The following is a 16,903-nucleotide window of genomic DNA, read 5'->3' as shown; positions in this document are numbered from 1 at the left end:
ATCCCATGCAATGAGCAGAATCGGTTTGTTTCCAGAAAGTTTGTGGAGCGAAGTACACACAGTCGCGCCGATAGTGGGCTCGAAGTTAATGTTTTTTTTTGTTCCGAGTTGAGTTGTGTTGCAAGTTTGGGGGAGTTCAGCTATGTTTGGGATGATAAAAAACTCACTGCTCAGTCACACTGAACACAGACCGTGTCACACTGTCAGCTCAGACACCAAGGTAAGCCACATTAACTGTCATTGACTTCCCCGCACAGCAGCCTCCGGAGAATACCGTGACACATTGTTGTGCAGGATTAATGACCTCCCCTTCCTTTTTCTCCAGTCCCTTTTGGCCCCCACCCCATTGCTGACTTTGGGGGCTGGCGCGGTGACAAAGGGCCGAAGGGTCTTTCCGGCCAGGAAGAGTGTGGGCATGAGATCACTTCGTATTGCTGGTGTGTGTGTGTGTGTGTGTGTGTGTGTGTGTGTGTGTGTGTGTGTGTGTGTGTGTGTGTGTGTGTGTGTGTGTGTGTGTGTGTGTGTGTGTGTACACTCCCTCACACGGCGAGAGGCTGGAATCCGCTTCACCTTCACAGCCCTGTGCTGATCTCCCCTGGGAGCCAGGAATAAGTTAGGTAAAGAGGAGAGGCGGGAGGACGGACAAACGCCCCCTCCCCTGTAACCCTAGCAAAAATAAAACGCTACATACTCCCAGCAGGTCCATGGGGAGAAACAGGGTTAAATTTTGCAGAGGTCCCGGACCTGAATCTTAGTTTTTCTCTCTCCGTAGAGGCTGTTTTTCTCCCCCCTGGCATTTCCTTGTTCTATTTCAGATTTATGGTATTTAAAATATTTCTCTCTATTGTCCAACCCATATTGCAAAATAACACATATAAAAGGAACAGAAAATGTGATGCTGACTGTCTGTCAGGTGTTGACAACTTCAAATTCGCTGTGTTAGCCAAATAGCTGATAAAGATCTGTATTTGTGTGTATCAAATAATGTATTCATGTTTGTAATTTTTACCCCGGTAAAAATCCTTAAAGGGGGGAAGTGTGACGAGAATACACATAGATTAAGATGTTAGCTGTCCTGTGCTGGCACCAGTGGGATCAGCAGTTGGTCTGCCACTCGTCTTCAGGAGAGAGAGAGATAAGGAAAACAATGAGCAGCATTTGGAGATGTGTAATGAAGGGACGGGAGAGAGAGCTGTCAAGATCGGCTCCCCCTTTGAACCCTGAACTGTTTGAAGTGATGGACAGGCGATACCCCAGCAGGGGGATAAAAAGGGACAGGTTCGCTAAGGCAGACACACACGACACCCCGGGGTAACGAGACCCTGGAAGCGGTGCGTCTCTCACAAGTCGGTGGGAAGTTTTGGAAGGTCGGTTGCGGGACCAGGCCATAGACGCACAGGGTGGAAAGGCACGATCGGCGGGAACCTGGTGTGTGTCCACCCTTGCCTGGGTGCCAGGTTCACCGCAGAGAAACGATCGTATCTGGAAACGGAGGGGTCACGGTTGGTGACCTCAGATGACATCACAAAGGACTCGCCTGAAAGCTGACTGCGAAGGTCTGTGTGGAAGCCGTTTTGAATATTCATTTGTTTTGCTCTCTCTCTCCTTCCCCCCACTGTCCATCTCCCACGGCAGCGATTACTGTGAACTGAACTGAACTAAATTGAACTGAACTTTGCGTCACTTTGAAACTGGTCATTTACCCCTAGACAACGATAGAGCTTGATTGATCCTGTTATCTTAATTCTGTGTACATGTATGTTTATCATTGCTGAACTGTTGCATTCATTATCCTTTTGATTAGAGTACTGTGTTGCTTGTTTCTTTAATAAAACTTTCTTAGTTCTAGTAATCCGGACTCCAACTGAGCGATCCATTTCTGCTGGTTTGGCAACCCAGTTACGGGGTACGTAACATAAGTAGCATTTTGTATGTGTTCCTTGTGGCTGTGGCGGGTTCCTGGCTGCGTGGTCCATGATCCGACAATGTAACCCGCGCAACATACGCAAAATGCCGGAGGAACTCAGCAGGTCAGGCAGAATCTATGGAAAGGGGTACGGTCGACGTTTCGGGCCGAGACCCTTCATCAGGACTCTGCTGGAGAAGAATTCCCGTGTTGCGGAGCAGAGCCAGACTTGCCGATGGTGCGAGAATTGGGCTTCTCCCCCGTCCTGACCCTGACTGAACCATGGGAGGGGCAAAGGATTCGACAAGACTGTTTTCATTTGCCACTTAGTTCTGCAGCTTCCATTCACAGCTCTGAGGTGCAGTGCGTGACGAAACGCCGCCTTGAAGTAAGTCTGGGCATAAAGTTGCGGAAACTATTGATTACCGTAATTGGCAGATTGTTGTCATCCCGGGAAGTGCCAGCAGGAGGCAGTAGCGCCACACAATGGCAGGGAAGTTTCTGCCCTGTCCCCTGGCTGGTTCTTTTCTTTGTCCCTCCAACACATCCCTGCCAATCACGGGTCCCCCCCCCCTCGCCCTGTACCCCCTCCTCAACCACAGGCCCTCAACTGTGTCCCCTCACCGGTCCGACCATCCCACTCCCGTCTCCGAGGTGACTCACTCCCTCGCTCCTTCCATTGGCAGTCTCGGCCACTCACCCACCTGCTGGTTCTGACCCCTCTGTGACCTTCAGTCCCTTAGTCTTCACTGACTGGTCATCCAATCTGCTGACCACCTCCTGACCCCTCCCTGTTCCCCACTCCTCCTTGACCTGTCCCTGCTTCCCTTGTCCTGTTGCTGTCTCCCCCTGCCACCAAATCCTATGGAATCCTTCTGTCCTCCAATAGCCCTTTCAATGTACCTCCACGACCAATGCTTCAACCACCAGGTTCAAGAACAGCCTCTACACCACTCTCTTCACACCCTTGAACGGACCTCCAAAGGATGAGCTCTTGACCTCCCAATCTACCTAGACTTTACTTGTCCACCTGCTCTGCACTCTCTGTAAGTACAACACTATGTCCTGTTTTCCTTGATGTGTTTACTTTGCCTTGGCCTCGATCACCAGCAGGCTTGCTTGCCGTGGTGTTTGACTGGCCACTGAAAAGTTGATATTTTACAAGCAATTAAAGTTCCCCGACTTCATCGCATCATCGAAACTGAGGCCTGACGTGTCTGTTTGGTCAGAAGCCTCGAAGCAGGTGGTCACGGTAGCACTGGCAGTGCCTTGGGAAGGCCGGATTGAGGAGGCGTTTGAAGTCAAGTACCAGGAGCTGGTAGAGCAGCGTCAGAGACAGGGGTGGAGGGCACGATACGAGCCTGTAGAGGTAGGGTGTAGACGATTTGCTGGCTGCTCACTGTGCAGAACGTGCTCTCTCCTTGACAATTCAGAACGGTAAAGAGAAGAGCCGTCACCGAGCCTGCTGAGTGAGCCTCCAGATGGCTGTGGATGAAGAGCTGTGACCCATGGGCCAATGCTGCTGGGGAGATCTGATAGAGCTGTAGCCCCCTGGTAAGCCTCAGGCTCACTCAGCTCGCTGTCGTCTAGGGGGAGCAGCCTTCGGCCCCGCCAGACTGGGTAACCAAGTTTGTGCGGATGCTGTGTGATGTACCCCACCATGTCAAATAACAGACAATACACCATATGCGATTAAATGATTACCCTTTATAGATCTTACTGGAACTATGTAATTAATAGAGATACAATATAAAAGGAAAGTAAAAGGTGCCAGACTTATCAAAGTTCAACCACTTCATGCACAACCGTTGGAGCTCAATTAATGGAGTCTCCTTTCCACCATTCGATCCCCTCCGACCTCCTCGACCTGCTGCCTGGGACCAACCACAGTGGTCGACCAGACGCTCCACGCAAGTCTGTCTTCGTCTCTTCTCCTCGCCGAAGATGGCGGTGGGCTGCCTTCTTGAACTGCTGCAGTCCTTGAGGGGTGTGTGTGGCCACGGTCCTGTTAGAACTTAGAACAGTACAGTACAGGAACAGGCCATTCGGCCCACAATGTTGTGCTGAACCAGCTCAAAAACAAATCAAAAACACCCAAACACCCGTCCCTCCTACCTACAGCATGTCCCTATCCCTCCATCTTCTTCACATCCTTGTGTCTATCCAGAACGTTGAGTGAAGTTATCCCCACTGGTTCAAGAGCCTGATGGTTGAGGGGTAATAACTGTTCCTGAACCTGGTGGTGTGAGCCCTGAGGCTCCTGTGCCTTCTTCCTGGTGACAGCAGCAGGAAGAGAACATGTCCTGGGTGGTGGGGGTCCCTGATGATAGATGCTGCTTTCCTGCAACAGCGCTCCGTGTAGATGTGCTCAATGGTGGGGAGGGCTTTACCTGTGATGGACTGGGCTGTATTCACTACTTTTTGTAGGATTTTCTGTTCAAGGGCATTGGTGTTTCCAAATCAGGCCATGATTCAGCTAGTTAATATATTCTCACTGTACATCTATAGAAGTTTGTCAAAGTTATGGATGTCATGCCAAATCTTTGCAAACTTCTGAGGAAGTAGAGGAATTGCCGTGGTTTTTTTGTAATTTTGCATAGACAGGTCTTCTAAATGATAACACCGAGGAATTTGAAGTTGCTGACTCCCTCCACCCCGGATCCCGCAATGAAGACTGGCTCGTGGACCTCCAGTTTCCTCCTCCTGAAGTCAGTAATCAATGACGTTGAGTGAGAGGTGGTTGTTGTGGCCCCACTCAGCCAGATCTTCACTCTCCCTCCCCTGGGATAGGATTTGATTCTATTGGCTCTTTTACTGAGGCAGAGGGAAGCGTAGACGGAGGGGAGACTGGCTTTCATGTTAGACACGTTGAAACAAAGAGCTTTCAGATGATTGTGCAGGGGTGAACTCTGATCTTAGAGGAAATGTAAGCCCGATATCCTTCCTAAGGAAAAGTCGACCAATAAAACAAATTATAGAGAGCAAAAGGCCTTTACAGTCCAGGGGTGATAAAGGGCAATAGTAATTAGTAGTAATCAGAGCATGATTACTGACTTTATGGTTTTATTTGCTTTTTATTTTATATTTAGAGATACTGCTCCGTCCAGTTACTCCCACGTGACCAATTGGCCCCCTAACCCAAACATCTTAGGACTGTGGGAGGAAACCAGAGCACCCAGAGGAAACCCACGCGGTCACAGGGAGAGCGTACAAACTCCTTACGGACAGCGGCGGGACTGAACGCGGTTTGCCGGCGCTGTAGTAGTGTTTTGTGCAGACTGCTATGCTACTGTGGCTGTGCCTAAGGTTAAACGGTGCAGTATGAACACCAAAGGACAACGTGTTTAAGTTTAGTTGAAATCCTGTGTGGTGTCAAATTCACACGGGAGTTACAAGTGTTCTGTTTTAATGAGTGCTTACATGCTGTGTGAGAGAGAGGGTGTGATGTAAAGATACGAGACAGACCAACGACGACGACAGAGATCGCCAGGACTCTGCACTGTGTGTTGCTGTCTTTGAGTGAATGAATGTCTTGATCTGACCCTTTCCTCACCGAGTTTCATTCTGGCCTTCGACTTCCCCCACAGGGAGAGTTGGAGTACGAGGAAAGGAAGTACGAGCCTGGTAACTATGCCACTATAACCATCAGAGGAAAGCCGTTCGACGAGAGTTCGGGCGAAGGCGTGGTGAAGTTGCTCAAGTACCTGGGAGGGAACAACGGACAAGGTATTGGGAGAGTGGAACTTTGCCCTGTGCGAGCCTCTCTGGATTCGCCACATCCCAATGACTACAACCACAAAACAGCAACTTAGACCATCGAAAAGTACCGACCCTTTGACCTGTCCACACACTCCACAATCAACCTAACCCTTCCCTCCTACGCAGCCCACAACCCACCGTTTTTCTTTCATCCATGTGCCTACCTGAAGACCCCTTAAGTGTCCCTGATGTATCAGCCTCTAACCCCACTCCTGGCAGTGCGTTGGGGGACGGAGGGGAGAGGGGGTCCCGGTGGGAGGGAGGGTGGCCTGGTGGGGCTAGGGTTCATTGGGAGTGCGGGCCAGTAGAGGGGTGTGGAGGTTAGGGTTAGCAATAGGGGCCTCTGACATCTCTCCAAAACTTTCCTCCACTCAGAACGCACTGTACGTAGAGGCAGATACATTAGGGCAGTGGTCCCCAACCACTGGGCCGCGGACTGGTATCGGGCCGCGAGGAAACGATATGAGTCAGCTGCACCTTTTCTCATTCCCTGTCACGCACTGTTGAATTTGAAGATAGGGTTGCCAACTGTCCCATGTTTGCCGGAACATCCCGTATATTGGGCTAAATTGGTTTGTCCCATACGGGACTGCCCTTGTCACGTATTTTCCCCGCTAAGGTAGAGCGTTCCTGTGAAACCTTTTGTGCTGAAATGGCGTGAAGTGAAGAAGCAATTACGATTAATTTATATGGAGAAAGTTTCTGAGCGTTCCCAGACCCAAAAAATAACCTACCAAATCATACCAAGTAACACATAAAACCAAAAATAAATAGCACTAACATATAGTAAAAGCAGGAATGATATGATAAATACACAGCCTATATAAAGTAGAAATAATGTATGTATAGTGTAGTCGGGAAGATGAAGACAAAACCGATTTGTGGGGAAAAAATCGGCACGTACGCATACACAGGTGCCCGCGCAAGGCTTCATGGTCATGGTAGTCCTTCCTGGGGTAATAAAGTTTCCTGGGATTTGACTGCTGCTTTTGTTCCTTATTTGGGAGTGAGAAAGTTGGCAACCCTAACTGTAAACAACATGTTGAGGTGAGTTTAACTCTACTTGAACACCCCCCTCCCCCCCCCATTTCAGCCGGTCCGCAAGAATATTGTCAATATTAAACCAGTCCGTGGTGCAAAAAAGGTTGGGGACCCCTGCATTAGGGGCATTTAAGAAACTCTTAGGCACGTGGATGATAGAAAAATGGAGGGTTATGTGAGAGGGAAGGGTTAAGGATCTTAGAGTGGGTTAAAAGGTCGGCATAGCACTGTGCTGTAATATTCTATGTGCCCTGAGCCGTAGATATTGTGGTCAGTGGTAAAATAAAAGCAGGGGAATAGGGGCTCCTGATCAGAGACAAAGGGACACTTTGAATTGGAGACAAAGGAGGCCTCAGATGCTGGGATCTGGAGCAGGCAACCACAAGGCAGGCACGAGATGTTTTAGAAGCGTGGTTCCCTTCCGATAACTCTGTAAACAAACGTATCAAAATTGACGCCATCTACGAATCCCTAAATGCCAAAGGTTAACTGAAGCGGTAGCCAGTCAGGACCGAGGCAAGTGAATGGGGGCTGTGTACACGTGGGCACTCCCAGAGGGAAGCACCAACAACTGCATAACCAGGGCGTCACCTCGACTGGCGATGAGACGTCTGCAAGCTCAGCGACCACCCCAACGTCAAAATAAAAAGGTCTGCTGGAGGATCTCAGTGGGTCAGGCAGAGAGAAATGGACAGCTGATGTTTCAGGTCAGGATGACTCTGTCGTTACACTCTGTGTGATATTTAAAGGTAGAAGATAGGACTGGGAGGGAGGTAGAGGTTCCCCGACACTGCACTCTGTGTTACTGCATTTAAACGTACAAACTCCTTTCGGTCTTCCCCATTTCTGACCCTCTGATTTCCGCCAGCCCCTTGTTTTTTTGACATCGGACAGTAGGACTGGAGCAGATCGGTAGATTAAGAGGGAATGAAACCATGGCCTCCTATCCAAGAGGGGCTAGACCGTTTGAGTCTGTATTTCGCAGCGGCTGGTGATCTGATGAGATCCTAATGGTGGGGGCGGGGGGGAGCTGACAGGGTGAAGACTCCCCCTTGTCACAGGTTGGGGGGGGCGTGGCTACAAAGTGAGACCTCGGTCATTTAAAATCAAGCTATGTAGAAGTCTCTTCTCCTAGACAGTGGTGAATCCCTGGATTTCTCTGCCTGCCAGATCTATTTAAGGTTGGAAGATCAAGGAACTGAGGACTATAGGAAACCGCACAGAAGCAGAGTTCAAAGTAAAATTTATTATCACAGTACAGGAGTCTAAAGAGATACACTCAGCGATTCAGGAACAGCTTCTCCCCCTCTGCCATCCAATTCCTAAATGGACATTGAACCCATGAGTACCACCTCACTTTTCTCGCACTGTACTGCTGTGCAGATGCAGCAAATTTCACGACGCTTGTCGATGATATTTAACCTGAGCCATACACTGCTTGAGATCCCTTTTCCTGTGGGCAAACTTCCAGAATAGAGTGTATGGAAAAAGTCATACGTAAACCGGCAAACAGCCAACGTGCAAAAGAAGGCAAACTGCAAATAAAGCACAACACTGAGAACAAGAGTTGTAAAGAGTCTCTGAAGGTGGGTCTGTGGTTTTGTAGAATCAGTTCAGAATTGTGGTGACTGAAGTTATCCTCTCTGATGGTTGTCGTTATGGAGTTGTGACCAGAATAGATCGGCCAAAACCATATCAAAAGGTAGCACAGTCTTGAGGAGCCATACGGCCTACTCCCGCCTCGTTTTCTTGTGTCCCTGCAGCGGATTTGAAGATAAATAGGAGATTTTTGGCGCAGAGGCGGTGATTGAATGGGGTGGTGAGAGTCGGGACACCACTGGTATTGCAGTTAGGGTCTCACTGATCCAGTGATCCCGGTTCGATCCCTACCTCAGGTCCTGCCCCCGTGGAGTCCGCACGTTCGCCCCCGTGACCACGTGGGTTTTCTTCCCTCCTGTGTCCTGGTTTCCTTCCCCGTCTCAAAGGTGAGCTGGTTAGCGGGTTAAGTGCTCACTGTAATTTTCCCCACCTCCAAGAGGACCACAACCTCACCGTAGGGTTTGGAGGCTTGGATGCCTCAATGACCCGGAGAGCAGTGTTGGCCGGAGTCAGGGCTTTATGCTTTGGCTCTTGGTAGGGTCACCCAAGTCAAACAGATCAAAGGGTAGAGGCCAGACTAAGAGTGGTCCACTGGTCCTCCAGATTCTGGGATTCAGCTCAGGGCTAACAACCCTGACTGGTCAAACAGCAACGAAGAATCCTTCTACATCTGAGTGCGACGGTATTCCTGAGTCTCCACCGGAATTTGCATGACTGACAGGAGTGAAAACTGAGAGGAAACTACTGACACGATGAAGGAAGCCCTGAACACCCCCAGAGATGGAGGATCTTCATCGCTGCCTTAAACTCCTGTGGCGTACTGGGCAGTAAGTAGGTAATTTTCCCAGGGTGGTAGGTAGGTGGGAGCATAAGGTGAGAGACAGTAGGTTACAGGTAGATGGTTAACCTGCCTCCGTAAATTACCCCAGTGGTGAATGGAAAGAGGGGGAGAATATGTTCTGGGAGAATGGGGATGATGGGAATGCTCTGGGAGCCTGCATGGAAGACATCCTCCTTCTGAGCGGGAAGGGAAGGTGAGGACAAAGGCAGCCATCAAGCTGCCCGAGGTTAAGTGTCTAAACGTGCACTGCTCTTCCGTAGGCCTGCAGTTAGGAATGACCACCCCAATCAGCATGAAGGTCCACCCAAGTGAGGACGGCGGCCTACAGCCCTCCAACGAGATCTATGTTCGCCTCCCCAGCAAATACCAGGAGAACGCTCCCAAGCCAACGGATGAGGGCATCGAGATCAAATGGCAGGAGGGGTTCACGGTCTACTCCACGTGAGTCCACTGAAGGCTTGGTGGGTGGGGGGTTTGCGGCTGACCGGGAACCGGCCCAGCCCCAGCTGAACTGGGTCGGCGCAGTGACCGCTGGACGCGACTTGGTCTCCAGTCCGACTGGCCATGGGAGGGGGCTGGAGTTCAGCTGGGGAGGAGGGGGGCAGGGGTGCTGGGTGGAATTTCTCACTCAACCAAGGTCACCAGCATCTGTGGGTAGGTGGGAACATGTGAGGTGTCCCTCCCTCGATGCCAGAAGGTGAGGGACACATGCAGATCCTCTTCCGCCTCTGCCTCGCCCCCCCCCACGCTGGACCACCAGGCGGTCCGACAGAGGCCTAGTCTCACCCTCGTCGTACAGACCCTCTGAGCCCTGACCCGGCCTCCTGCTCGGCTGGAGGAGGTGGCTTTGGCCTACCTCCAACCAGCCAGTGGCCGGTGCCCTGAGGAGAAGGAGCTGAAGCTTGCCCAGAGCAGGGCGTGGAAGAGGCCTGCATTTCCGTAGCACCTTTCGCCACAGGATGTCGCAGTGTACTTAACAACCAGTCAAGTACTCGAGTGATCAAGTAGCATTAGAACCAGCAGCCAGTTAACCTCCTGAAAGATTCCACAAACATTAACAGGAAAGTGATGAGAACGGGCTGAGCAAACTCGGCCTTTTCTCCTTGGGGCGATGGAGGATGAGAGGTGACCTGATAGGGGTGTATAAGATGATGAGAGGCATTGATTGTGTGGGTAGCCAGAGGCTTTTTCCTAGGGCTGAAATGGCTAACACAAGGGGGCGTAGGTTTAAGGTGCTTGGAAGCAGGCACAAGTTTTTCACACAGAGAGTGGTGGGTGCGTGGAACGCACTGCCAGCGACGGTGGTGGGGGCGGATATAATAGGGTCTTTTAACAGACTCTTAGATAGGTAGATAGAGTTTGGAAAGACAGAAGGCTACGCGGTAGGGAAATTCTAGGCAGTTTCTAGAGTAGGTTACAACATTGTGGGCCGAAGGGCCTGTAATGTGCTGTAGATTTCTATGTTCTAAGCTGAGGTGAGGTAGGTTGATGAGATGAAATTGACCCAGAATCTCAGAGACCGTTTCCCTTTAGAATAGCGCCAGAGGATTTAACATCATCCTGGGTGAGGCGATGCGTTAACGTGCAGACGTTCTAGTCCAGGGAAGAAACAAGTTATCTCTACAAAATGATCTAAATTAATTACAGATATAAAACACGAAATGATTGTTTGCATAATTATTCACCCCCTTTAAGTCAGTATTTAGTAGTGTTACGTACCCCGTAACTGGGTTGCCAAACCAACAGAAATGGATCACTCAGTTAGAGTCTGGATTACTAGATCTAAGAAAGTTTTATTAAAGAAACAAGCAACACAGTAATCGAAAGGATAATGAATGCAACAGTTCAGCAATGATAAACACACATGTGCACAGAATTAAGATAACAGCATCAATCAAGCTCTATCGTTGTCTAGGGGTAAATGACCAGTTTCAAAGTGACACAAAGTCCAGTTCAATTTAGTTCAGTTCGCAGTAATCGTTGCCATGGTGATGGACAATGTGGGGGGAAGGAGAGAGAACAAGAACGAACGATCATTCGAAACGGCTTCCACACACAGACCTGCGATATCGCTCACAAGCAGCTTTCAGGCGGGTCCTTTGTGCTGTCACCTGAGGTCACCAACTGTGACCCCTCCTCCAGATGCGGTCGATCCTCCGCAGTGAACCTGGCACCCAAGCAAGGGCGGACACACACCGGGTTCCCGCTGATCGTACCTTTCCACCCTGTGCGTTTATGGCCCGGTACTTCCCACTGACTTGTGAGAGGCGCACCGCTTCCAGGGTCTCGTTACCTCAGGTGTCATGTGTGTCCTGCCTTAGCGAACCTGTCCCTTTTTATCCCCCTGCTGGGGTATTGCCTGTCCATCACTTCAAACAGTTCAGGGTTCAAAGGGGGAGCCAATCTTGACAATACCCAGACTGATGGCTCCTTCATTAACACCTCCAAATGCTGCCTCATTGTGTGCCTTATCTCTCCCTCCCCTGAGGACAGGTGGCAGACCAACTGCTGATGCCACTGGTGCTAGCCCAGGCCAGCAAACATCCTAATTTATGTGTATTCTCGTCACACTTCCCCCCTTTAAGGATTTTTACCGGGGTAAAAATTACAAACATGAGTGCATTATTTGATACACACAAATATACATCTTTATCAGCTATTTGGCTAATACAGAGAATTTGAATTTGTCAACACCTTGACAGACAGTCAGCCATCACATTTTCCGTGCCTTTTACATGTGTTATTAATAATCCCTTAGACCAGGCTCCAACTCAGCAAACTTCATAGTGGCCAAAAACACTGATGAATTGCGATCAATGTAACCTCTCATTTGGTTTTGTCCCGGACCACAATAACAAGGGTCGTCCTATTCCGACTTAGTTTTCTCTCGCAAGGGCTTAGTAGGAGGGGGAGGGGTAGTGACCGCAGAGTTATTGCAAAACTTCCTACAGTACCCCACCATCTCCAAGAGCCTTCTGAGGGCCCTCTTGTCTGTCGGGGTTGGGAGGTCAGCGATAGCCTGCACTGTAGCTTGCATCGCTGCCAGCTGCCCCTGTGTCACCACAATTCCCAGGTAAGTGACCTTCATGTGGCCGAACTCATTTTTTTCACGGTTCACTATCAAGCTGGCTTCAGACAGCCGTATTAAATTGCCAATACACACCTCTGTGTTCGTCAGCCCTTTAGTTACTGAATTACTCATTCTATATGGATGTTGTTTACTAGGCTGACCTATTGTAACAGACACCACCCAACGTCCCAGTTCTTTGCATCGCCTCAGGACAATCAAACGCACGGGTGCGAGTCGTTTAATTACTTCTCCTAAAGAGTCGCTTTGTTCGGGGATTAAGGGAGAGACCTTATCAGTAGACCTGGTACACTCTGAAGCAAAACAACCCACTTATCACTCGGCCAGTCCTGACTTATAGCCACTTTTTTGAAATGGAGAAAGTACCGATCCATGTTGGTATCGTCAAATGGGGGAACCAGCCTAACCTCCTGGGTCGCCCGGAACCCTCCACCTTGGTTCTGCACGAGCCCCTGCTCAGCCCTTATCTTTAACTTCTCCAACTCGAATTCCCTTTCCCTCTGTTTCTCCTCTCTCTCCAACTGTCTATCTCTCTCTTGCCTTTCTAACTCTCTCTCCTTTTCTTCTCGCTCCAACTGCCGTACCCGGAACTCGTGCTGGAGTCTCAGTTTTTCAAGCTGTACCTGTACCGCGTCTCCGGCAGGTTTTTCAATAGACACCACCTCCAGCTCGCCTTGGGGAAACACACCTTTAGATACATAGTGTTCTACGATAGCTCTGTGTATCTCCTCTCTCCTCATTGTCGACTTCCCCTTAGCAAGATTCAACCGTTTGGCCACAGCTACCAATTCCGATTTCCTGGCATCTTCTAATGCCTCCAAGGTCGGCGCCTTTATAAATTCCTCAGCCTCCATTTCTGCTGTTTGTCTTTTCTTTCTTTCGGGAATTTTGACCCAATCAATTTACTCTGTCCCAAATTTAGCGTTCAAAGTCGCGGACGAGAACCCCACTTATGTTATGTACCCCGTAACTGGGTTGCCAAACCAGCAAAAATGGATCACTCAGTTGGAGTCTGGATTACTAGATCTAAGAAAGTTTTATTAAAGAAACAAGCAACACAGTAATCGAAAGGATGATGAATGCAACAGTTCAGCAATGATAAACACACATGTGCACAGAATTAAGATAACAGGATCAATCAAGCTCTATCGTTGTCTAGGGGTAAATGACCAGTTTCAAAGTGACACAAAGTCCAGTTCAATTTAGTTCAGTTCGCAGTAATCGTTGCCGTGGGGAGAGAACAAGAACGAATGATCATTTGAAATGGCTTCCACACACAGACCTGCGATATTGCTCACAAGCAGGTTTCGGGTGAGTCCTTTGTGATGTCACCGACTGTGACCCCTCCTCCAGATGCGGTCGATCCTCTGCAGTGAACCCGGCACCCAAGCGAGGGTGGACACACACCGGGTTCCCGCTGATCGTGCCTTTCCACCCTGTGCGTCTATGGCTCGGTACTTCCCACCGACTTGTGAGAGACGCACCGCTTCCAGGGTCTCGTTACCTCGGGTGTCGTGTGTGTCCTGCCTTAGCGAACCTGTCCCTTTTTATCCCCCTGCTGGGGTATCGCCTGTCCATCACTTCAAACAGTTCAGGGGTCAAAGGGGGAGCCGATCTTGACAATACCCAGACTGATGGCTCCTTCATTAACATCTCCAAATTCTGCTTCATTGTGTGCCTTATCTCTCCCTCCCCTGAGGACAGGTGGCAGACCAACTGCTGATGCCACTGTTGCTAGCCCAGGCCAGCAAACATCTTAATTTATGTGTATTCTCGTCACAGTAGATGCACCTTTGGCAGCAATTACAGCCTTGAGTCTGTGTGGATAGGTCTCTGTCAGCTTTGCACATCTGGACACTGCATTTCTTCCCCATTCTTTACAAAACTGCTCAAGCTCTGTCAGATTGCATGGGGATCGGGAGTGAACAGGCCTTTTCAAATCCAGCTACAAATTCTCAATCGGATTGAGGTCTGGACTCTGACTTGGCCACTCCAGGACATTAACTTGGTTGTTTTTAAGCCATTCCTGTGCAGCTTTGGTTGTATGCTTGGGATCATTGTCTTGCCGGGAAACAAATCTTCTCCCAAGTCACATTTCTCTTGCTGATGGCATCAGGTTTTCCTCCAGGATTTCTCTGTATTTTGCTGCATTCATTTTACTCTCTACCTTCATAGGCCTTCCAGGGTCTGCTGCAGTGAAGCATCCCCACAGCATGATACAGCCACCACCGTGCTTCACGGTAGGGATGGTGTAATTGATGATGTGCGGTGTTTGGCTTACACCAAACATAGCGTTTAGCCTGACGGCCAGAAAGCTGAATTTTGGCTTCATCAGACCAGAGAACCTTCTTCCAGCTGACTTCAAAGTCTGCCACGTCCCTTCTAGCAAACTCTAGCCGAGATTTCATGTGGGTTTTTTTCAACATTGGCTTTCTCTTTGCCACTCTCCCATAAAGCTGTGACTGGTGAAGCACCCGGGCAACAGTTGTTGGATGCCCAGTCTCTCCCATCTCAGCCACTGAAGCTTGTAACTTCTCCAGAGTTGTCATAGGTCTCTTCGTGGCCTCCCTCACTAGTCCTCCTCTTGCACGATCACTCAGTTTTTGAGGACTGCCTGCTCCAGGCAGATTTACAGCTATGCCGTATGCTTTCCATTTCTTGATGATTGACTTAACTCTACTCCAATGGATATTCAGTGACTTGGAGATTTTCCTTAATCCATCTCCTGACTTTTCAATAACCTTTTCATGGAGGTGCTTGGAGTGTTCTTTTGTCTTCATGGTGTAATTTTTGTCAGGATACTGACTCACCAGCAGTCAGACTTTCCAGATACAGATTAGATTAGATTATGAGGACACACAGTCCTCTTTTAATGTCATTTAGTAATGCATGTATAAAGAAATGATACAATGTTCCTCCGGTGTGATATCACAGAAACACAGGATGGACCAAGGCTGAAAAAGTAACAAAACTACATAATTATAACATATAGTTACAACAGTGCAACAATACCATAACTTGATGAAGAACAGGCCATGGCACAGTAAAAAAGTTCAAAGTCGCTCGAAAGTCCCACATCTCACGCAGATGGGAGAAGGAAGAAAACTCTCCCTGCCATGCCCGACCACAGTCTGACTGAGTCGTTCGAAAACTTCGAGCTCTGATCAGCCCTCCGACACTGAGTACTGAGCACCATCTCTGTCCGAACGATTTGACCTCAGCCTCGGTCGCCAGCAGCTGGCAAAGCCGGGGATTCTGGGGCCTTCCCTCCGGAGATTCTCGATCGCACAGTAACAACAGCAGCGAACCAGGCATTTCAGAAATTTCTCCAGATGTTCCTCTGCTTCTCACCTCTGTCTCCATCAAATCAGAATTGTCCACGGCCCCTATTTAACAGATACGATCACTTTTCACCGGAGAGCTGCGCGCGCATGTCGCGCTGCCATCTTCTCCTCCCACCTTGTATTTTTACTACAATCAATTGAAACACCTTGACTGCAGGCAGGTTTATATATAGCTAGTTAATAACTTAACTAATTATGTGACTTCTAAAAGCAATTGGCTGCACTAGTGATGATTTGGTGCGTCATATTAAAGGGGGTGGGTGGTGAATACTCCTGCAATCAATTATTTTGTGTTTTACAATAGCTTAGATCACTTTGTAGAGATCGGTTTTCACTTTGACACAAAAGAGTCTTTTTCTGTTGAGCAGTGTCAAAGAAGCTGAACTAAGTTCACTGTGATTCAATGTTGTAAAACAATAAAACATGAAAACTTCCAGAGAGGTTGAATACTTTTTATAGGCGCTGTAATCCGTGCCAATGGACAACTGTGACTGGCACTTGTGAGGTGGATCTGGGAGCTTTTTGGTGGTAGACAGCCGCCCCTGGCTGCCGAAGAAATGGTATTTCATGGATCTTGGCCAGGAATGGCGACTGTTTATTCCCCTACACAGATGCAGCCTGATCTGCTGAGTTCCTTGTGTGTGTGAGTGACTTCTACCCCGTTGTTTGCCCCTGCAGGCAGTTTGGTGGCTATGCCAAAGAGGCCCAGTTCGTTGAGTACGCGACAAAGCTGCGGACCGCGCTGGGCGATGCCGTGCCCTACCATCACGACCTCTTCTACTGTGTCGGCTATGACCCGCCCATGAAGCCGGTCGGCAGGAGGAATGAAGTGTGGTTTTTGAAGAAGGACGACGGGGCATCGGGTGTGCAGTTGAATTGACAGTGAGCGGAGCTCCTGTGCCTTGAACTGCCTCTAGGGGGAGCTGAGACAGGTCATCGGTCACAGGGTCGGGGGAGAGAAGCGTCTTGCTGAATAGAGCTAGAACTCAGGGTTTGTTTAGTTCATCAAGATGGCTGAGTTTGTCATTGAAACGTCAGTTATAATCAATATCTGTTATAATTGGTTAAAATCGATACCTTTACCCGGCTGAAAGTCCAAGGAAAGTTTATTCTCTTCTCAGAAAGCACCAAATCCTTTATAATTATTATAATTATAATTATTATGCACTAAATCTTTTATAATTATCTTTGTCATGGGTAGCAAGAACACTGAAATGCAAACTGCCTTTCAAGCAGTAGTTATGTGAAATATACTCACACAAAATTTTGTTGTGATCACTACTCCCTTTTGAACTAATCTACAGAATAAACTATTATCGTAATCA

The 16,903-nt window shown here is 49.0% G+C and overlaps 1 protein-coding gene across 1 annotated transcript; it reads left to right on the top strand.

Moving 5' to 3' along the window:
* LOC140204815 (heme-binding protein 1-like) lies at positions 1–16,903 on the top strand. Its single transcript, XM_072271634.1, has 4 exons — positions 1–220; positions 5,494–5,632; positions 9,407–9,587; positions 16,257–16,903. The coding sequence occupies exons 1-4, from the start codon at positions 143–145 to the stop codon at positions 16,456–16,458; spliced, it is 600 nt and encodes a 199-aa protein (XP_072127735.1). The 5' UTR covers positions 1–142; the 3' UTR covers positions 16,459–16,903.

Source organism: Mobula birostris, chromosome 11 (genome assembly GCF_030028105.1).
Source record: "Mobula birostris isolate sMobBir1 chromosome 11, sMobBir1.hap1, whole genome shotgun sequence".
NCBI lineage: Eukaryota > Metazoa > Chordata > Chondrichthyes > Myliobatiformes > Myliobatidae > Mobula > Mobula birostris.
The sequence above is the reverse complement of the archived record's forward strand: the minus strand, read 5'-3'. Positions and strand labels throughout refer to the sequence as shown.

Coding starts and splice junctions, on each gene's coding strand:
- LOC140204815 (XM_072271634.1), top strand. CDS start 143: ATGTTTGGGATGATAAAAAACTCACTGCTCAGTCACACTGAACACAGA. Junction 221..5,493: donor CTGTCAGCTCAGACACCAAG/GTAAGCCACATT, acceptor CTTCCCCCACAG/GGAGAGTTGGAGTACGAGGA. Junction 9,588..16,256: donor GGGTTCACGGTCTACTCCAC/GTGAGTCCACTG, acceptor TTGCCCCTGCAG/GCAGTTTGGTGGCTATGCCA.